At 45.0% G+C, this 22,354-nt stretch overlaps 2 protein-coding genes across 3 annotated transcripts in view; one reads left to right on the top strand and one right to left on the bottom strand.

Moving 5' to 3' along the window:
- Positions 1-11,737, top strand: part of DNAJC7 (DnaJ heat shock protein family (Hsp40) member C7) — a 29,992-nt gene extending 18,255 nt beyond the window's left edge. For both annotated transcript variants that reach the window (XM_020972723.2, XM_020972724.2), the window contains exons 6-14: positions 378-496; positions 1,159-1,312; positions 2,486-2,650; positions 4,011-4,102; positions 9,401-9,474; positions 9,914-10,060; positions 10,252-10,404; positions 10,910-10,972; positions 11,376-11,737. In XM_020972723.2, the coding sequence (XP_020828382.1) occupies positions 378-496; positions 1,159-1,312; positions 2,486-2,650; positions 4,011-4,102; positions 9,401-9,474; positions 9,914-10,060; positions 10,252-10,404; positions 10,910-10,972; positions 11,376-11,413 (1,005 nt within the window). In that variant the 3' untranslated portion in view covers positions 11,414-11,737. The remainder of the gene's footprint in view (positions 1-377; positions 497-1,158; positions 1,313-2,485; positions 2,651-4,010; positions 4,103-9,400; positions 9,475-9,913; positions 10,061-10,251; positions 10,405-10,909; positions 10,973-11,375) is intronic.
- A 1,556-nt stretch (positions 11,738-13,293) lies between these two features.
- On the bottom strand, positions 13,294-22,354 carry CNP (2',3'-cyclic nucleotide 3' phosphodiesterase). Its single transcript, XM_020972731.2, has 4 exons — positions 22,186-22,354; positions 18,332-19,002; positions 15,450-15,589; positions 13,294-14,767 (listed from the first exon to the last, which is right to left on the bottom strand). Exons 2-4 carry the CDS (start codon positions 18,942-18,944, stop codon positions 14,324-14,326), a joined length of 1,197 nt encoding a protein of 398 aa, XP_020828390.1. The 5' UTR covers positions 18,945-19,002; positions 22,186-22,354; the 3' UTR covers positions 13,294-14,323.

Below are 22,354 nucleotides of genomic sequence, written 5' to 3'. Positions count from 1 at the left end.
GAATTGAAACTGCCCACTTAGGATTGAATCCTTTTGGAATTATAGGGAAGAAAGCACAGCTTCAATAAAATAACCATGGCTCCTATGGATAGTAGATGTAACTTCCATACCATATTTGGATGGGAATGAGTTGCATGATTATTTAGTATCATACCTTCCCAGTTACATTGTTTTTTCATGTGCATAGATTAATGCTTCTGTGCATAGGATTGGATTTTTCCCCCCATATCTGATAAATAGGCTAAAGAAACTTGCTTTGTGTTTTCTTCTCCCCTTTGGGTTTTAACCAACTAATCCAGTATCTTTGACCAAGCTGAACTGGAAGTGCCTCAGAAGCCTGAGCTGAAGGACTTCATCTCCCTTCTTCCTCCTTACAGGTTGTCTTTTGCATGGACCGAGCCTTGGAATTTGCCCCTGCTTGTCATCGCTTCAAAATCCTCAAGGCAGAGTGTTTAGCATTATTGGGTCGCTATCCAGAAGCACAGTCTGTAGCCAGGTATAACACCAAGCACATTCCACTCTGGAATCCCATGGATTGCCTTAAATACTTGGCTTCCTGGAAATGAGTTGTCGTTTTGGACGGTATGGTTCTTATCTGGCTGAGGACACTATCTATAATTAGGACTGATTTGGGGCTTAAGGGCAGAAGTCAATCAATATTTGAATGCCCACAAGAACTATGGGAGGGGGGTATATAGATATATACATATCTATATCTATGTATCCCTATACCCATACACACACACACACACACATATGCATACACGCATGCATGAAATTGAGGTATATATTAAGAGTGACTCTGGTCCCTGCCGTCAGGATACTTACTGTCTGGGGAAATGAGGTCAATGAAACAAAGATATATAATTATATTCATTACTGAAATGCACTGAATAAAGAGTGAGTTAAGCTGTTCTGGCAGATTGGAGACTTGGGGAGGGGTACTTTGGAGTTTTTTAGTAATAGTTCTAGGGAATCCTACTGGAGGAACTTTTCGTGTATCCTCTCTTGAGCATTTACAGCACTAAGTGTGAGTCCTTGAAAACTTTGGCTATAAATGAGCCATGTCTGGTTTTAATGTAGGTTCTAGCTAAAATCTGTAGCAGGGGTAGGTCACATTAAACCAAATCTGAATTTGCCCCTTTTTGGCCATTACAGTGACATTTTACGGATGGATTCCACCAATGCAGATGCACTGTACGTGCGAGGCCTGTGCCTTTATTATGAAGACTGTATCGAGAAAGCAGTTCAGTTTTTTGTGCAGGCCCTCAGGATGGCCCCAGACCATGAGAAGGCTTGTCTTGCCTGCAGAGTAAGTCCTAGGGCACGTAGTTCAGGGTGGGAAAGGTAGCTTGTCTGTTTGATAAACAAGCTAGTCAGAGTGGGAGGCACTTGGATTAAGAGGACAGTGACTAGAACTTAAGGGGAGTATATTGGCCCTTTACACTGCTCTTCTGAAGAACTAGGTCTTTTGGTTACTGTAATTCAGGCATTTTTTGACACCCAAAAACAATTAGAAAAAAGTTTGCTAGGGACTGATTACTCTCTGGGTCCTTATAGCATATAAGTGAGTCTTTTCCTGAACTGAAAAACAGTTATTTGAGTTCACTGTGGGGCTTCAGCCCCTGGGCATCCAAGGGTGGAAGAAGAAGTGTCATGCTTAATGGGGCTGAGGGAAGAGGGAACATGAAGAGAATTGAAATCCACACTTAGCCCCAAAGCTTCATTTTAGTCTTCTCTCCTGTGATGTGAGGTAAGTAGCCAGATAGATGAATATGAATTTATATCTTTTTTTTTCCTATCTCCAAACTCATGCAGAAAGTACAAGTGAAAAATGAGATGGCTTAAAGAGGAGAAGTAAAAAGCAGGGGTGGGGAGGCCTTAAATTGTGGGATTTGGAACAGTCTTTTTAAAAATTCAACAGATATTTATTAATCACCCATTCCATTCAAGATACTGTGCTAGGCACTGGATATGAAATGAATCAAAATGAAAAATGACAGTCCCTGACTTCAAAGATCTTGTCATTTAACCTTGGGTGGATGGGTGGGTGGGTAGGGGTGTACCCCCTCAGGCCTAACACATAGTCAAGTACGATATAATGCAGAATGTGATGGGGGAGACAGATGCAGGAAAAATGCTAAGTGAATTTGATATTCCTTTCATCTGGTGATAGGTGGGGTGTTTCATGGAAGAAGCAGCATGTGAGTTGGAGTGAAGTAAGGAAAGGATTCAACAGAGAAGGGAGGGAGAAGAGTTCATTTCAGGCATGGAAAATGTCAGAAACAGCTGGAGGATCATGACAGACAGGACAAGAAAAGTAGATAGAGATTAATCCTGTTTGACTGAAACATAGAATTTTCTAATGGAAATGACAGCTTGCCAACCAGTGTATACGAGGGACCGGAAATGTCTGCTAGTGTAGTGTTCCAGCTAACCATGCCCCCACAGGCCCAACTGACTCATCCCCTGCTTCTTCCTTTAGAATGCCAAAGCGCTCAAAGCAAAAAAAGAGGATGGCAACAAAGCATTTAAAGACGGGAATTACAAACTAGCATATGAACTGTACACAGAGGCCCTGGGGATCGATCCTAACAACATAAAAACAAACGCCAAACTCTACTGTAATCGGGGGACAGTTAACGCCAAGGTAAGCACTTAGGCCATGGAGTTATAGAGACATGCCAGGGACTGAGGGCTCCTCTGAGGAGCGTGGGAACCCACTCCCTGATTGCCCAAATGGAGTAGAGATAGCTGCCTTAGAGGAGGTACTCATGTGGTTTGTTGGGGGTTTCCTGTGGTCAGGAGGTTACAGGTTTTGCTTTGCTTGCCCCACTTTGGTAGGTGGAAGGCCTGTGGGGAACAGTTTGGAAAAAAACAGCTAAGTCTCCCAGAGGGAGACTCTCCCAGTTGGTCCATTTCAGGATCTCTCACTTTGAGCACCTAGCGAAGTATGGTTGAAGGTTTTAAAAAATGACACATTGCGGCTTTTATGCGTCCTTGATGGGAGGCTTTGTGGTGTAGTGGAAAGAGTTCAGAAACCTTAGTTGCACCACTCTCTAGCTGGCCATGCAGCCATGGGCTCCTTCAGCTCTCTGAATCCCAGTCTCCTTGTCTGTACAATGATTTTGATGGTAATCCTTACACTATTGACTTCACAGGGCTTTTGGTAAGAGACTGCTTCGTAAATCTTCAGGTGCTACCAGAAGTGTGAGGAGCTGTTGTTGTCTCCTTTCCAGATACTATTTGGGGGAATTGGAGCTTCAGGTGTTCTCAGTTTATTTGCCTTTGTATATCACATACCACAGTGCTAGGTGTTTACAGTGGATTGAATGTCTACCATGCCCTATGCACCATAGGAAGCAAATGAAAAAACACAGTTCTTTTCATCTGGGAACTTGCACTCTCCAAGAACACATGCTTCTGGACCTGTGTTCCTCTAAAAGAGTGTGGGGTAGGGGTAATTCTAATAGGCCCAATGTTTTTTTCTTACCCAGGCATTGGTACTAATATAACAGAGTCCAGTCATAGGATAGGAGAGATAGGACCATACAGGTTTTTCAGGAATGGGTCATGTGTTCAGTTTGATTACATGATGAATTACATATAGCTCTAATTACATTTGTTAATTAATCCAGATGTGCTAGCATGATCTCTGACAGAGGGTTAGAGGTGCCCTACTAGCCTACTAGTTCAGGTGTACTAACTTACTAGGTGGAAGATCAGTTTGTCTAAAAGTTTCCGGCAGGTTGTACCCTAGGGTCAAACAGGTTACATTTGGCCCATGGGCCTTATGTTGGATGCTTAGGATCTAGTCCTTAGTTGTTCTTGGCCCCCAGGCTAATCCTGGTAAAGGAGGAGAAATGTTCTACTTGGTTTTTCTAATCACTGAAAGCAGATGTGATAATTAGAGACTGAGTGTGCCTGTTCCTCTTACCCAGTATTCTGACATCATGCTTGGCCCCAACTGGCCAAGAAAGTGAGATGTGACTGCTGTCTTTTTCCTGAAGCTTAGGAAACTAGATGATGCAATAGAAGATTGTACAAATGCGGTAAAGCTGGATGACACATACATCAAAGCCTACCTGAGAAGAGCACAATGGTGAGTGAGGAGCCCTCTTCCTGATGGGGGCAAGAACTCTTGGGAGCCTCCAGCAGCCCCTTCTGCGAGTTGCATTTTATTGTTGGTATAGTTTTGGGTTATTATTTTTTAAATCTTTATAATGTATTTTGGCTTTACATCACCTTCGTTGTTGAATATTTGCCTCCTCTCCCCATCCAGTAAGATGTCCTTTAGGAAAAAAGGAAAAAAGGAGGAAAAGAAAGCTTTTAAGTTTTCTAACCAAGGCATCAGCTAAGTCTGATAATATATGCAGTGCTCCACCTCTACAAAGTGGGTTTGGGGTAGGGGGTATGGGTTTTCTCATTTCTTCTTAGGAGGGAGTTACAGAGTGTTCAGTTTCATGACAGTTGCATTTTAGATAATAAATTAGACCTTACTGAGTTTATGTGGTTCCTCCTCTGTCTGTAGATGGGATTGTTAGACTTTCAGTGGAGGAGATTGCACAAGCTCCCTGGGTCTCACCTCAAGCCAACTCTACCACTTTCATCCCTACCCTTCAGCAGAGACCTTTTCTCATACTTCAGTGAACAAATTGAGGTCATCTTTTAAGAGCTCCTTCTCTCTAATACTATGGTTCAGATGACTTCAGCATCATTACACACTTTCTGTTCATTTACTCCAATTTTGGAGGAGCCTTATAAATTCCCAGTTCGGTAGAGAGTTATTTCCTTGACCCCATACCTTCCATGAGCTTTCTCCTTCATCCCGTGTCTCCCTAATTTTCAATTTATCCTTATCCATTGGTTCTTTCCTACTGCTTAAAAACATGTATAGGCCTTCCACATATTCAAGAAATCTTCATTTGATCCTACCATTCCATCACCTATCCTCGTATATCCTATTTTCTATCACAAACTCTTAGAAAAAACTAGCTGCACCCATTGCTCCTACTTTCTCACCTCATAATCACATCTCATTCCCTTATAGTCTGGTTTCCAACCTCAACACTCAACTGAATCTATTCTCTGCAAAGTTACCAATGATATATCGATTACCAGATCCAACAGTCTTTTCTCAATTCTTCTTGACGTCTCTTCAGCATTTGACACTGACTGTCGTCTACTCAGGCCCTCTTTTCCAAGGAGTTTCATGCCACTTCTCTATCCCTGGTTCTCCTACCTGTCAGCTAGTTTCTTAGTCTCCTTTGCATGATCAGCCGCTTCCTACCCTCTCTGTGTATACATACTCCCAGAGACCAGTTTTAGGCCTCCCTTCCACCCACTGCCCAACCCTGTTTAGCTGTCATGGAGTCAGTGATCACTTTTATACAGATGTCTGCCAGATTTATATATTCATGTTTAGTCTCTCCTAAACTCAGTTCCTGTATCACCAGTTGCCTATTGTACATCTCCAATTGGACAACCCAAAGGTCGTCTTAAACTAATACCCAAACAGAACTCATCTTTTTCACCAAAAAATTACCCTCTTCCTAACCTCCCTGTTTCGGTTGAGGGCACCACCAGCCTTTCAGTCCCCCAAGTTCACAAGCTTGGAGTCATCCATCACACTTCACTTCCTTCTCATCCCTTATTATTCATTTGCCAAGTCCTCCACAATATCTTTCACAACTCTCTGTGACACAGTTATCACAACATAATTCAGACTCTCATCACTTCTTAACTGGACTATTTCAGTAACCTTCTAGTTGGACTTCTATCTCCAGTCTCTTCTCTGTCCAATCCATCTTCCAGATAGCTGCCAAGGTGACATTCCTTCAGCACAGTTGTGACCATCTCATTCCCCTGCCTGTGAAGCTTTAACAGTTTTCTATTCCTTCTAAGATAAAATACTAATTTCTCTGACTTTTAAAATCCATTATAATCTGACTCCACTCTACCTTACTGGGCTTATGGCACATTACTCCCTTTTATGCACTCTGTGGTCTAACCAAACTAGCTTTCTTGTTCCCTGTACATAACATTTCTTCTCTCTTCTTTTCCTTTGCATAGGCTGTCCCCCATGTCTGGAATGCATTCCTTCACCTCCACTGCATACAATCCCCGGCTTCCTTCAAAGGTCAGCTCAAGTGACACCTCCTATAACCAGCCCATTCTGATTCCCTTAATTGCTAGTGTACTCCCTCTGGAAACAACTTTGTATTTTCTTTGCATATATTGTACCTTGTACATGTGTCCCTACCCCACCTCCAGTACAGCATAAGTTCCTTGAGAACAGGGGCTGGTTTGTTTTTATCTTCATATTTCCAGTGCATATTACATAGCATGTAGTAGGGGCTTTATAAATATTTGTTTAATATAAAAAATGAAGTCAGTAGCTTCAGAATATCCTCATAGTAACTCTCCTTTGATACCTGACTCAAATCCCTTTTGTTGCATCTAAAACAATTTCCTTTGGAGATTTTGCTTTGTATTTTACTTGTCTACCCTTTACCTTGATTACTTTGAGGCGGCACCGTGGATAGAACACTAGGCCTGATTCAGGAAGACTTGAGTTTCAGTCTAGCCTCAAACACTTAGTAGCTGTGTGTGTGGTCCTGAGCAAGTCACTTAACGTCTAATTGCTAGTTTCCTAAAATGTAAAATGGGAGTAATAGCACCTACTTCTCAGGGTTGTTGTTCACATTAAATGAGATAACATTTTTAAAATACTTAGTACAGTATGTGGTATATAGTAGTTGCTTAATAAATGCTTATTTGCTTCCTTTTCCCTTCCTTCTTCTCTCTCCTTCCTTCCCCCTTCTCTTTCCACCCTTTCCTTCTTTCTCTTCCTTCCCTTCTTGGCTATCTCTCTTCCTTCCCAGAAACTGGAGATAAATGAGAGCTATGCTGATATCTAACCTGTCTTGGGTGAGAAAAAGTAGCACTTTGATTTCAGAAGGTCATGATGTTTACCTCTGAACTTAATTTCTCAAATCAGTAAAAGGACAGAATTCTATGGTTTTAGGAATCTATCTTGTTCATCCCTGTCCCTTGTAGACAGGACACATCTAATTCTTCCTAGTAGGGAGTTTCTTATTTTTAAATATTCCAGAGGAAGGCATTTCCATATCACCGTCAGTCACGTGATTCAGGCTCTATTCTGATGTAACTGGTGTAGAGCCAAGAGTGATGATGATGATGGTGGTGGTGGTGGTGGTGGTGGTAATGGTAATGATTCCTCACATGCACAGTGGTTTTTTTTCTTTCCTAGCAAGAGGAAAAGGACAATATTTATTGTCCATACATATAAATGTATGTATGTATTAGATAGTGATTCTTAAACTTCATTGTTTCATGGAATTCTTCATTGAGGCATAAGACCTCATGCACTACCTGTCATTCAGCTTGCTACTACTATACACACACAGACAATTGTGCAAGTGCTGTCATTAGAATTATTGGGAATATTGACGATTTTAATGAGATACTAATGAAGAAGGCATTTGTTTAGCTATTCAACGAACAGGCATTTATTAAGCACCTACTATGTACCAGGACTCTGTTAAGTCCTGTCATAACAAAGACAAAAATGAAACAGTCCCTGCCCTCAAGGAGCCTACATTCTGTCAGAAACAACAAACGAGTCCATATACAAAATAGATATAAAGTGATTAGAACAAGGACAGGGCATCTCTGGAATGGGGAATTAGAACTAGAATAGCTGATCTAGAGTAGCTGGAGAAATTCTAGAAAGGATTCATGTAGAATGTGGTGCTTGAGCTGAGTATTGAAAGAAAGTAGGAATTCTAAAAAGGAGAAATGAAGAAGGGAATAGTCCATTTTATATTAAATTAAATTCCCAAAGCATGATCATGGCAACAAATAACCATCCCAAGGATTATTGAGGACCATTAGATCACATTTTGACACCTATCTCTGTATACTGATTCAAGGAATTCTTAAGGACATTGCTTTTGCCATAAATAATTGTCTTTGAGGGAGGAGCAAAATCATCTTGTTCTCATCATAGCTTTGCCTTTTAGATCCATCCAAATTAGCAGAAATTATCCTTGTTAACACAATTGGCTGAGTTATCTTTTTTTGTTGTTTTTTTCTTAGCCTAGAGATCTGTTTCTTGTCCCTAACAGGAAGACTCTCTGTACTGTATCAGAATTATCTCCCAGGCTTGGAGAGACTTTGGTTCTCCGTGCTTGCATGTTGCCTTCACTGTTTACTTAACTTAGTTTCATTTATAATCTCCAAATTTAATTATGTGCCTAGATGCTCCTCAGCTCAGGAGTTGTACTTAATGTCTTCAGAATTGTTGCCCTGTAACTTTCCTACTAGTTTCTTGTACTGTTTGGTCACCACTTAATAAAAATAGAAGTATTTAAAATTACAGTATTATTTTTTGCCAGTTCTGTCAGTAATACCTTCCCCACACTTAGTTTGGTGGGACAGTTTGAATCTTCCTTAAAAGACTAAGACTTAAATGATGGTAGTATTCTGAATTGAATCACAGTAGGAGCAGTGCCTTGTTACAGGGTCATTTTGGTCCTGTGTCCCAACTGATGTCTGCTGTGTTTCTCCTCAGTCACCGATGCTGCCTTTTAGTGCCAGCAATCTTATTAGGTCATGGAAGATCCCATCCACTTTTGTCTTTCTCTCACAAGTACCCACGAGATAGGAAGAGGACCTTAGCTTTGACACCACTCCTTCGTGCTTGAGAGAGTCTGAATTCTCCTCATCCTTCATGTTCTCCATTTGTCTCAGCACGTTTGTCTTTCAGGGTTGATGACTTGCCCAGTAGGAGCAGTAGCCAGCCACTGAGTTGGCCTGTTGAATTTATCTTTCTGTTTGCTCACTGGCCCTAATTTTGGTCTAACAATAAAGATGTCATACATGACTCCCTGAGATCAGAACCTTCTGGCCTCCTGGGGGTTGCCTGGCTCTTTAAAACTTGAGCCAGACCTAGAAAACTAAATGGAAAGGATTCTAGGGTTATTTGATCCATCTCTCTCTTTCCCTAAACAGGAGCATTTGTGCTGCTACTCCTAAGTTAGCCCTTGTAGCTGCCTCTTTGGAGGCTCTATGCCTCCAGTAAAGGAGCTTCCCTTCCTTTCCCTTCCCCAGGAACAGTCATCTCCTTGCTTGTGGGTCTTGGCCTGGGGAGCCCAGGTGCCATGAGACCTGTCTGACTTGTGCTCCAGGAGAATGGCAGGTAATTCTGTCCCTGGGGAATGGATTTGGGGTTTTTATTTTATAATATAAAACCTCCTACCTAAGTGTATGCCCTAGACTGCACCAGGTTTTCCCCGTAAGTTTCCTGTCACAGCTCGTGTTGAATGCATACTGCATTGTGTCTACAACACTGTAGTGACCTCTGTTTCCTCCTCAGTTACATGGATACAGAACAATATGAAGAAGCAGTACGGGATTATGAAAAAGTATATCAGACAGAGAAAACGAAAGGTAAAGGAATTTGGGGTGGTTGCTTGGGGGTTCAGGAACGGTTGTGTGTTCTCCATTGTCGTCTAGACATAGACACGGTTTGGTTTCAGGGTGAGTGATGGTGCACATGAACACCAATCTAGGATTGTGCTGAACTGTTAGACTGGGAGACAGGGCACCTGTATCCTAATCCTGGCTCCCCTCCAACTTGGAAGTTACCTTATCTTTCTGGGCCTCAACTTTTGCATATGCACAAGGGAAAAGATAATAACCCCTCTTTTCCCAGGGATGGCATGTGGACAGATGGAATAGGTACGAATGTGCTCTGAGTTCTTTGGAAGAAAGTTCCATAAAAGCCCTTGGCATAGTTGTTGTAACTGATTCCAGGCAAGCTGGGCAGGGTTCCAGTGTTGTAAACCAGAGTCAAGGTTATCCACTAATTCTGCTTGTCTCCTTCCAGAACACAAGCAGCTCCTGAAAAATGCACAGCTGGAACTAAAGAAGAGCAAGAGGAAAGATTACTACAAAATCTTAGGTGTGGACAAGAATGCATCTGAGGATGAAATCAAAAAAGCCTATAGGAAGAGGGCCTTAATGCACCATCCAGGTAGGAAGAGAAAAGGGCCAGACAGGTGCTTGGGGGGAGCCAAAGGAAGGCAATTCTCTTGTGACTTTTACATAACCACAGTTTGTGTCCTTTAAGTTTGGTCAGACCTCAGATTATACCATCAGCTGTGTTTTCTCAAGCCTTATTCCAATAATGCTTTTATTCCTCCTCCCACCTGCTCCCCATCTTAGATCGACACAGTGGAGCCAGTGCTGAAGTTCAAAAGGAGGAAGAGAAGAAGTTCAAAGAAGTTGGTGAAGCCTTCACTATCCTCTCTGATCCCAAGAAAAAGACTCGCTATGACAGTGGGCAAGACCTGGATGAGGAGGGCATGAACATGGGTGGTAAGTCTGTTGTGAGCTTTGAGCATATTGCCAGTAAATCAGACAGAATGGCATCAAATCTCATTAGGTTAGTAGAGTGTGTGTGTGGGTGGGTGTGGGTAGGTGGTGAATCCTGTACTTAACATCAGGAAAGCAAAATTGGAGGAGGCAGTTCATGAAGTACATGGGGAAGGCCTTGTATTTATAAAGCAGCTTCAGTGAGTGAATATTTATATTCATGTAAATTAATATATACATATATGCACACATATGTACACATACATATTTATTTATATTCGGGTTTGGAACAAGATGGAGGACAGAAGCAGAGGCAGTAAGAAGTCTTGTGTAAGGGAAGGGGTGGGGTTGGCATTTTAGCTTGCATCTGTATCTGTCTTCAGTGTATTGTGGTGTGTTTGGGTATAGAGAGAGATGATACTAGGAGGTCATAGAGAACTTTCTCTAAGCAATTTTGACTCCTTCTTGCCTTTCTACTCCTTTCATATAATTTGCCCTGTCCTTCCAGATTTTGATGCCAACAACATCTTCAAGGCATTCTTCGGTGGTCCAGGGGGTTTCAGCTTTGAAGGTAAGTTTGACTACTGCTGCTGGGGAATCAGGGTAAGGGTAAAGGGCTGTCTTCTCCATTGATTTAACGTCTCCCACTTTGTTCATGGGTTTTGATGTCAGTGGGTGTGGGGCAAATAGAGCAGACTCCTTCCTAGCAGACATTGCTCCCTTTGTAGCTAAGTCAGAAGGCCTGTTTCAGGTCTCAGGGCTGCTAAGACCACCTCTGCCTCAGTGCCAAGAGGACTTCTCCGAGAACACTTCTGGGGAAGGACGTGGTGGTGGTGGTTGTACCAGATGGTAACCTCTATTCAGCGCTAGAGGGTTACTCTCCCAAGTCACTCCAGGGGACTGTGCCCTAGCTGAGGAGCTGATCTGAACCCGAACCAGAGAACTAACAAAGTAATGTTCCTTTTCCCTTCCAGCATCAGGTCCAGGGAATTTCTTTTTCCAGTTTGGCTAAAAGAAGGGGGAATAAAACCAACCAACTCAGAACCCAGAGAATGCGGATGTGCTCGTTTTAATTTTGAATACGGACATAATTAGACTTCTCCCTTCATCATGTCTCCTTGTACTTAGAGCAGTTTCATTTTCTCAGTTGGATACCTCTGTGTCTGTGAGTGGGGGTGGAGGACGGGGAACCAGCGCTGAAGATGGGGGTGGGGTAGGGGAAGGGGTGGGAGGAGGGGAGGAAGCTTGTGAATTTTTGTTTTACTGTTTAACTTTATTAAAAAATTAAAAAACACATGAGAAGAATAAAATGATTTGACACTTTCTGGTCCCTCAAGCTGGCAGCTGCATTGTCTGTTGTTGCAAAGTCAGGAACCAGAACTGACCCCTGCCCCTACCCAGTAGCTCTTCTCCTGACCTCTAGGTAGGGACAGCAGGCTGCTCCTGGGTTCCCCAGTAATCTCATGGTGGCCTGTAAGTGAATCAATCTAAATGACAGTTGTTTTATTCTGTGAACACATTGGCTTCATCTTACAGGCCATACATGTGCTTAGTAGGGCTCTAGGTGTAGCTGGGCTAGTTGTAGAGGGCATGGCTTCTCCTGGCCCTTCTAGTTGATGCAGTACAGTGGCAATGTAGAAAGAACACTGGTTCTGGAGTCAGAAAACCGGGGTTCAGATCCTATCTCTGCACTCCCTGTGTGATTTAACCTTCCTGTGCCTCAGTTTCCTTCTCTGTAAAATGAGGTTGGACTAAAGAATCTCAGGAGTCCCTTCCAATGTTAGCTCTAAGGTCCTATGATCTATTTGCAGAGCAGCCAGGGGTCCTGCGTCAGTGGGTCTACATTACAGCAGAAAGGTTAAAGAGCCTGAGTGTGACCTGATGACCCAGTTGGCCTCTGATGCCAGTTGAGGGGCTGACACAAAGATTTGTGGAAGTCCTTGTTTCCCATACATGTTCCTTCTTACAAGGTCAGAGAGAACATTATCAGGGGAAGGCAGATGCCGTGCTTAGGCCCTGTCCACTTGTTTCTCGTGGCCATCAGCTGCCACATTTGATTGGGTTTGGGAAGAGAAGACATTATGGTTGGTTTGACCATCTGCGTTAGTTATCTCGGCTCCTGGGATTCTCCTGTGGAATGCTAGACTGAGGTGGTGTCAGTCTGCTCAGAACTTGATAGGCTTCTTCATGAGTAGGGTTTTGTAACCTTGCAGCCCTGGGAAGAAGTGAGAATCATTGACTTGTGTCTCAGTTATCCACCCCATAAACTATGGAAGTGTAGGGCTTCTATGAAGGGGCGAACGTAATGTGCTTGGTGTCTGGTACCATAATACTTTGTCTTCCTGTAGATGCTGTGCCCTTCACCCACCCCTAGTAGTCAGGGGTGCCGGTGGGGAAGGTCTAGGTACCAAGGAAGTGGGGGCAGGAAGAATAGGAGCCCAATGTGGGTGGCGGCCTTTGTTTTAAAGTGAGGTTTGTGAAGATCTTGAATCTTTACTCAAGTGGTGTGGTCACTGTCTGAAGTGGTGTTAACTTTGGTGTGGTCAATGATGGATTTCTAAGGGAAATGGAAGTGTGTCTTTGAATAGCAAACTCTGTGGAAGGCTCAAGCCAGGGTCCCTCAGAAGTCTAGATAGGCAAGGTAAATAGGGGTGGTCTCTGTATCCATCTCTCTTGCCTGGGCCAGCTTGCTCTTGCTCCTGCCCTCTTATGAAAGCAGGCACTGTTCAGCTGCCCAGCTTCCTTGCAGCTGTGGCTGGCCAGCCCAGAGACAGGACGAATGGCCCCACAGACTATGGGACAAAGCCAGCCCTGATAAAGTCCTAGTAGGCAGACAGCTGCCCGAGTCCCTCACTGTGGAAGAGAGGGCAAGAAAGACAAAATGGCACATGATTAAGATTATTGAGATTTATTTCATTAACGGTCTTACAATTTGGGGGATAGGGCAAAACCAGGATGTTTAACTCAAATCCCAAGCACTTGTGTTGAGAAACAGCATAATGAGTAAGGTCCCATATTGCACAGGAGCCAGGCCAGAGTCAAAGCACAACACCAAGATGGTTATGTGAGAGGAAATGAAGTATGCAAAGCAGTGTTAAAAACCCCCTTGGAGAGGAAGGCAGATGGAGGGAGGCCTTTACCAGCCTCGTGGCAAGGAAGCCCCAGCCCCAGTCTTCTCCATGAATATATAGCAATCCCGGCAGGCTTCCCAACCCCTTTGGCCTGAATTTCCTCTCTATACAGGGAAAGTACATCACTAGAGTGGGGTGAATCTCTGCCTAAGGCCCCACCCTCCCAGACAGGGCAATCTGTTTTACTGTTGTGCACTTTCCTAATCAGTCATCAATACAGTTCTTTTAGAGTCCCCCTATTTTCCCCCTATCAGTTTCATCATGACGGTAGAGGGGAATGGGGGAATGAAGAACTAGACTCACAGGAAGGGAAGAGTAAACACTTCCCAGACCCTGCAGCCAGGTCTAGGCTTCCCAGAACTGTAGTAATTAACAAAGAAGGTAAAAGCCTGTGTTGGGAGTGGGGCAGGGTGGGGTGGGGAGGGAGAGAAGACAGGGGTCTCTTGTGGAAGTGCTACATGCCTTCTCTGTAGAGTACACCAAGGGAAATGGAGTACCTTAGGACTAAAAGACCCAAGGGGTGCTGCTGCTAGAGACTGGGTGAGTAATGGGGGAGGGGGGCCCCCCACGGGGTAACATGTCCTGAGTCCTAGGACTTTGGTCCAGTCTCCCAAATGTTCCTTCTGACTTAGAGCATAAGGGTGTTAGGTTGGAAAGGGGCAGTTATTTTACAAGTTTTGAAAAGTTACAGGTGAGTTAATGGCATAAAAAAGTCAAGTAGAGGGCAGTGTCTCCTACTCACCCCCACGTAAGGAAGAGGGGTTGAATAGTTTGAAAGGGTAGCCCACTATCTAGATGATGGTACAAGATGACAAGGCACCTCCCTTTCGGCTGCTGTGCGTGGGCACAATGTGGCCTTTCCCATAGTATCCTGTGAAGATGGCCCTAAACTCTAATTTTTTGGTCAGATGCAGCATCCACTGCCCATTGCCCAAGGAATAGAGCTTGCCTCGACTTAGCTCGCTCATCTCTCCTTGAGTTCCCCCCTTCTCTTGCCGAAGCATCTCCAGCAAGTCAATACCGGTCTGCACAGGCTGTATACCTGCTGCACAGCCCAGTGTGATGTGGGCACGGCTGCCTCGGGGCAGGTTGTCAGTAGGTGTCTTGTCCACGTCTGCCGGCCACAGCAGCAGCTCCTGCTCACCCAGCTCCACCCGGGCACCCATCGTCTTAGGTGTCACAAATAGTGCGGAGACAATCAGGGTGAAGGCCTTACCATAGGATTTCTTCACCACCTGAGGTAGGGGGGAGAAAAGAACAGGTGGTTTGACAGTGGGTCAGTCACCATATCAGGGGCACAGGAAAGAGAAAAAAAGACTAGGAAGTGGAAGCAATGTTAAGGCTGGTTAAGGTAGCCTAGCAGCATGTTAGAGGGAAAGTGGGAGCCAACTGGAGATGCAGAAGTTGCTGGAGATAAAGCTGACGGTGAAAAACTTCCTATGTCTTGCTTTGAGGGTGAAAAGCTAAGCAGGCAGGGATGGAGCATCAGCCATAGATGTTTAACCAATGAGGCAGAAACAGATGTGTGGAAGGGACACTTCTTCAGTTGGCATTTGAGTTTCCCATGGGTTCTCATGCTTCTATATATTCATGTTGGGTGAAGGGTATTCTTAGTGGCTTCAGGAAATCTAGGCTCAGAAGATCTATCCCTAGACTTGGTTTTTAGGAAATCTTGGTGGGGGCAAGTCCCCGCCATATAGTCTTTTCCAGCCAGTTTCCTTGGACAGAAATTACCACCAAAATGAAATAGGGAAAAGGGATTTTTTTAAAAACCTTTTCCCCTGATTTCCCTTAGATCTATTGCTTAATTTCCTTTCAGTCTTGGGTTGGTAGTTGTCTTTGGACTTTAGGAAAAGCCCTTCCCCTCCTCCTATGCCCCCCTCCCGGCCAACTCCCCAAATTAGCCCCAGCACTCACATCCTGCTGGGCATACTCATTGGCCCCATCCGCCTTCCCATAGTCACAGAACTTGGTGGTGCAGTGCAGCACCCCTGGAGGCCTCTTCACAAAGTAGGAAGCCAAGGAAATCTTCTCCTTAGATTCATCCCCAGACACAACTATGGGGAAAGGGAGGAAGGAATGCATCAGGAGAACAGGTTACAGGGCCCTGGCTTAAAGAGAGCACCTCTGTCTTAGATCATCGATTTCAAAGGGGCAAGACTAATAAGGGAAATGTGACTGATTCATTTTTAATTTCCTGGGACTTAAATGTTATGCTGTTCTTTTTGAGCCATCATATCTAGCTATCTTAAGCACTCAGTAAAAGGATATTTTATGTTCCTAAATCAAGTGCTTCTGACACTTTTAAAGGGCACCAGTATTGAATATTTTAATCTTTCCCTAAAATTTGGATATGGAGAAACAAAAAACCTTGTGTATCTATAATTTGGTCCCTCTACCAAAGACCATAAAATTGTCAGAAGTGAGGGAGTGTGGGGTTGCAGCATGAGAGTTGGAGTTTGGAAGGTCCAAGTTCAAATCCTATCTTACTTATTAGGTGTGGGACCCTGGGCAAACCACTTAAGCTTCCTGTGCCTCAGTTTCCTCATCTGTAAAATAGGGATTATAATAGCTCCTATCTCAGTGTGCTGTCACAAATCAAAATGATAATATATGTGAAACATTTTGCAGACATTATTTAACTGCAAACCTGTATGAATGGTAGTCTGGGGGTAGGCAGTGTGGACTGTGTATGTGCCTGGGCCTCCTGGCTGTTGTTGCTTTTCCTAAGTACTTTCCCTGCTCAAGTGCACAAACTCTAGGAAATAGAGTAGTGACTTATAACATCAGCCCTCACAAAGGTAGAATCAGTTCAGTAACTACTTAATAAATTATTTTTTCACTCATTTAAAATCATGAGAGCTACTGGCTGTGATATAGAGTTGGTATTTACATCAATTTGGGGGTCCCTTCTCTCGGGGTTTGGTTGCTCTCCAGGCTCAGTATAGATTTGGTAACTCCTCCCCACCCTTGATTCCTCTGTCAGTCTGGGCAGCTCCCTGCCATATGTTCTTCTCACTCCCAGGTCCCTAGCCCTTAGTCCAAAGGTTTACCTTAGATTCAGGCACCTCATTACAGACTAAGTGTTGCCCCACCCCAAAATCTAGGTGTTTGGGAATGGGGAGGGGGCGGAGATCGAGGAAAGATGTTTTTGCAAAAGGCACTGTGATACAGTAGAAAGAATCAAAGGACATGGATTCAAATCCTGCTCCTTAATCTGAGGGTATGGGCAAGTCAGTTCCCCCTACTGGGCTTCAGTCTTTCCATCTATAAAATGGGGGGAGGGTTAGACTTAAGTTGCTTCTAAACTCCCTTCCAGCTCTAATTCTATGATTTTGTGTTTGGACCATCTAGATTCATCATTCTCCCCAAAATGTCCCTGGCTGCCCTGGGAATCGGGGTGTCTTTTTCTCTCTAGAACCATAATCTTTTTCTCTAAGGAGCGAAGGTACTTTCCCATCCCCTTTCTGAGAGTGACCCCTCTTGGTCTTAGCTCCCCCTCACTGATTCCTCCTCTCCACATGTCAGGATGTTTCCCTTGTGTAGACCCAGAAAGTAGGCTCAGAAGTGATGTACCCCACCAGAGGCCACCCACCAAGTCAGAGGTAAGATGTGCTCTGCCTCCAGGGGCTCTATCTCTGGGCTTTGCTGCTCTCCCTCCTCCTGTCCCGGTGGTCTCCGGATGAGTGACTGCTCTAAACGTTTTGGTTTCTCAGTTCTCCAGATCAGCCAGGGGCTCAATAATCCCAACTTGTTTCTAATTGCCTTCTCAGTGGATCATATGCCCTTGGTGTAGGGACTGTATTACCTGCCTATTCTGGCTTTGGCTTACCAGATTCTTTTGGGAAGAATAAAGGTTTGGTAGATGAGTGAATGACAGAGCCATTAACAAATGAAGAAGAAACTGGGGATGCTAGGATCCACTGTCTGAGTGGCTTCCTGAGTCTGAGGTCACAGACAGCAAAGTGCTCTGGTCAGAGCCAGTATGTGGGTGAAATGAAACCAGGCCAAGTACAAGGGCACTAGCCTGAAGATTCAAGACACTTGGCTTCTAGTCCCAATTCTGACCCTTAGCCATTTTCCCTCTCCAGGCCTCAGGGTTCTTCTCATTTGCAACAAGAAGGAATTGAACAAGATGGTCTCTAATGCCCCCAACAGTGCTATGATTCCAGTTTAGTAATACTAATAACAGCTAACATTTATAAAGCACTTACTATGTGCCAGGTACTGTGCTAGGTACTTTACAATTATCTCATTTGATCCTCACAATCCTTGGTCGGTTGGTGTTATTATCCCCATTTTACAGATGAGGAAACTGAGGCAAATAGTTTAAGTGGCTTGCCCAGGGTCACACAGCTAGTAAGTGTCTGATTTGACTCAGATTTGAACTCAGGAAGATGAGTCTTCCTGACTCGAGACCCAGCACTCTATCCACAGCTGCCTCTCAAAAATAGATGTCTACAGCCAGATTTTAACTCAGGTCTTCCTGATTCCAGGCCCAATAGCAAGCTATCCACCATACCACCTAGCTGCCTCAAGAAAAGTTACCAAGAGTTTGGTAACTTTAGGATGTTAAAATCTATTTCCCTAAGCCAATGATGGGAAGGCAGTCCAAATATATGCTTGGGAAGGGGAGCAGGGGAGGGTTACACTGGAAGATTGCATTGGATTTCACTGTTTACCGCCTCGTTGTCCACCTTGTGGATAAGAAAATGATCTTATGTATGTACGATCTACTGATGAGCTGAAGGTCTTTCAGGCTTCCCTGCCCTCCCGCCCCCAAGCCCTGTCCTACATACAGTGCTTCATCTCCTTCTTGAAGGCCTTTTGGCTGCTCAGCTCATCCAGGAAGGTCTGTCCAACCTTCTGCAAGCTCTCAGAACCTTTCTTGGTCAGAAACCAGCCAAAGTAGAGTGGCAGAAAGTCCTTCTCCACACCAGGTTTCAGCTTCTTCAGATCATCAGCAGAGAGCTGCCACTGGTTCTTCTCCTTAAGCAGAGTGCAGTCCAGCCGCCATGATGTCTTAGGCTCCACCAGCACTACCATGTACTGGTACTGGTCAGCAACGTCGAAGATCTTCTCCAGGCGATTATGCTCATGGTGGGTGTCATCCACTACCAGCACACTAATGTCATGGCGGCAGAAGACGTCCAGGTCCTCATCGAGCTGCTTGTATTCCTCATGATAGGCAGCCTGCGAGCCTGGATTTATCTTGTAGGCATCAGCAGACACCATCTTGGTGCCATCACGATACCTATCCACAATGGCCCGGGCCAGTGTGGACTTCCCACTGCCTGGCAGCCCCCGTAGGACGAAGAGAGTCTTGCACTCACGGACTGTGTTCACAGTCTCCTCCTCAGTCAGGAATGGGAACTGTAGTTCAGGCTTGTCCTTGGCAGCTGAGGAGGACATCTTGCGGAAGAAAATCTTAGGCAAGAAATGTGTGACTTTTCCGAGAGAAACCTCTGTTCTGCAGGACCAGGGCAAAGAGAAGGGAAGAATCAGGATATCAATCTTGGCAGATCCCAGAGTTGATGACATCACTGATTACATCAGGTCAGTCAACAGTCATCACCAAGTCGTACTGCTCACTCTCATTCCCCACCTCTTTCCATCAACCATGCCAAAGTTTTACAATCTGGTTACTGCAACTGCCCTCATCTCCTCTCCCCTTCAGCAGCAGTGACAGACCCCAGTTGAGAAAGCCATACTTGGGACTCCTCCCCCATAACCAGATCCTCAAAGACCCTCCCCATACTCCTGCTAAGGATTGCTAAGTCAAGCTCCTTCCCCCTTTAGTGAGCTTTAGTGAACCACTTCCTCCCCTACACTTCAGCTGCTGCCTCCTGTAAGATAAGACTGGCTGGTCCCTAAGGGCCTTTTGAGCTCTGATACTATAAGATGTCTGATACTGTAACTAACCTGCCCATGAACAAGAGTTGTTCCTCACACAAGCACACAAAAAAACACCCTTTTACTGCCTGGGCAAAGATAAGCCAGAACCCAGACCATAAGACCAAGTTTGGGACAGTTTCTTCTTGTGCCTCAGGAAGATAACCTTATATCCTAATGTACTGTTCCTCATTGCTCTTAGGAGCAAATACAGACTCCTCTATTGTAGCTTCACGTTCTGACTCTAGCCTTAGCTTTCTAAGCTAAGTATAAATCACTTTTCCCTTCCCATACAACTAACTCTAGCCAAAATGGCTTACTTCCTGTACCCCATACACAGGAATTCATCTGCCTCTGTGCCCATGTCTGGAATGTTCTCCCTCCTAACTTCCACCTCTTGGAACCCTTGGCTTCTTTAAGGGCTCAACTTAAGTGCTAGCTCAGGGTCACTTCTTCTCATGTTTTCCCCAGCTGTTAATGCTGCCCTAACCCCACCCAACCCATTACTGTAAAATATTGTAAAAAAAATTTTTTTAATTCTAAAATGTAGATCCTATATTTATCTGAAAATATGTTCTGTCCTCCCAGTAGACTGTAAGCTCCTCAAAGGGAGAGACTGTCTCACTTTTTTCTTTACATCCCCAGCACCCAGAACAGTTTCTGGAACATAGAAGGCACTCAATAAATGCCTGTTTGATAAATAGACTTGAGGTCCTTTTTTTTGGTGGAAGGAGCAGTGATCACTCTTAAGGCACACTTATCATCTCTTCCTTAGGATTCCTGGGTACCTTCCCACTTCTTGTGTGGCTAGCTTGGGGAAGGAGTGTGAATGATCTCACCCAGCTTTCCGCTGTCTTTTGCTCTGAGGCTAGATCAGCAGGTCCCCAGGTGAGACTACTCTTACCATACTTCCCTTTGAGTAGACAGAGCACAGCAAAATGTCAGCCCTGCTCAGACAGCACAAGAGCAGAATGAACACCTTTTATCTTCCAGCTCATGCTTATTTCTTACTTAGGAAATTCAATTCTGTAAACATTTACAAACATTTACGGAGCACTTACTATGTATTTACAATGTCTGCCTTCAAAGGAGCTTACCATACCATACAATACAATACCTTACAATAAAGGGAATAAGACACACAAATAATTAGGGGAAGATGGTGGCTATGCAATGGAGCAATTCAGGCAAAGGTCTATGAGAAATCTGAGAAAGGAGAGGTCACCATCACCTGGGGGAGATCAGAGAAATCTTCATGGAGGAGGCCGAACTTGACTTAGGCCTCTGAGAAATAGCGTGGTGGAGCTTAGGGCAAGGAGAGGGCATTACAAAGGTTTGGGGGTCCCAGTTCTCTTGGGCCCTTTACCTATCTTCAACATCCCTCTCACCTATGAGGGTCCTAGGGCTCATCCTGACCTCTTATGCCTTCTATACTAGAGTGGAATGTTACATAGCTTGTCACACAATAACTGTATCCTTGTTTTGGGTTTGGTGTTTTTTAATTGTTTTACTGACGTTTCGTTGAAATGGGGGGAGGGCAGAATTTCCCGAAATGACTTATGTAAAAACAAGTTATCAGTAAAACTTCTTAAAAGTTCCCCATCCCGCCCATTTAAAGAGTTCACCTTTGGGGGTCTTTGGTTTTTTGTAGCAAAACCAGTGGGGAGCAGGGAGAAGTGTTTGTAAAAGGCCACCCCCCCCTGGAACAATCAGTCAGAAGAAAATAATACTCTCTTGTCTAGAATGGGAGGGGGGCACAATAGCCCCACAGAGGAGTTGGTGAGGAAGGGAGGGGAGGGGGAACTGGAACTGCTTGGACAATTGGCTCCTTTCACTACCACTACAGCGGCCACCTCCTCCTCCTCCTCTGCCGTCTTCCTCCGACAAAGTCATGGTCTGTGCGCCTGCCCTAGAACGGGTGGCACAGGGCACCTAGGGTTCTGGGTCCAGCCTCGCATTTGAATTTCGCTGTGCGGTTTACACCTCTGAGGTTCTTGTTTTTCCCCAGCTGCTAAATGCTAGTAGGTATAAGAACAAAAGCTGCTGAAACCCATATACGGAGCTACGCTGCTCCAGCCCCTCCTCCTCGTCCCCTCGCCAAAGGCTAATTTGCTAATTCCCAAGGCCAAAAGAAAATGATTTGCCAAGCAAGCTGCGGGGCTGAGATTTAAACCCTGTACTCCTCCGGCCCAAACCATGAGGGTGGGGATACGCAGGAAGGTCTCTAATCCTGGACAATGACAGTTGCGGGTAAGCTCCTGCCTGAACACTTCTGGGAAGGAGCATCTTTTCCACTCAGCCTATGGGCAGAGCACAGCCTGGATACGGCTCCTGTCTGCCCGATCCCAGTCCACTGTGCACCCTGCGCTGGCCCAGGCTGACCCGAGTTTGTGCCCGCTCCCAACACGACGCCTTGCGCACGCTTCAGAAGTTTGCAAAATTCTTTGTTTGAACCTTGCAATACCTCTGTGAAGCGGGTATTACAAGCATCACTGTACCCATCTGACGATGCGGAAACAGTTTCTGAACCCAGGTATCTCACAATTCGGAGTCTGGCATGTTTCCCCGCACTTCCACCCTAGACTTCAGAAGTGAATCATCCATCCCGGGGAAGGCGGAAGCTGGATGTGTTGGGGAGGAGAGTGTGCCCATCACCCTTCCGGCCCCTAGGCTAGAAAACAACAGGTTTGCATCCACTTAGTTTATGGCTGTGCACCCAGAGCCAGCACCTTCCCCAACCCTTGAACCCTACCCCACTCACCATGATGAGGAGCGGACGCAGCTCCGCCTCAGCAAGGGCTCTATCTGTGGCCCCTGCAGCTGAGTGAAACGCAGCGACCCCCGGCCCCAAGGGGTTTTACATAGTCAGGGGTAGGAGGGCGGAGCCATGTGGCCTTAGGCCACGCAACCCAGCCTGGTCCCTCGCGCGC

Source organism: Phascolarctos cinereus, unplaced genomic scaffold (assembly GCF_003287225.1).
Source record: "Phascolarctos cinereus isolate Bilbo 61053 unplaced genomic scaffold, phaCin_HiC Scaffold_5;HRSCAF=322, whole genome shotgun sequence".
In the NCBI taxonomy this organism is placed as follows: Eukaryota; Metazoa; Chordata; class Mammalia; order Diprotodontia; family Phascolarctidae; genus Phascolarctos; species Phascolarctos cinereus.
The sequence above is the reverse complement of the archived record's forward strand: the minus strand, read 5'-3'. Positions and strand labels throughout refer to the sequence as shown.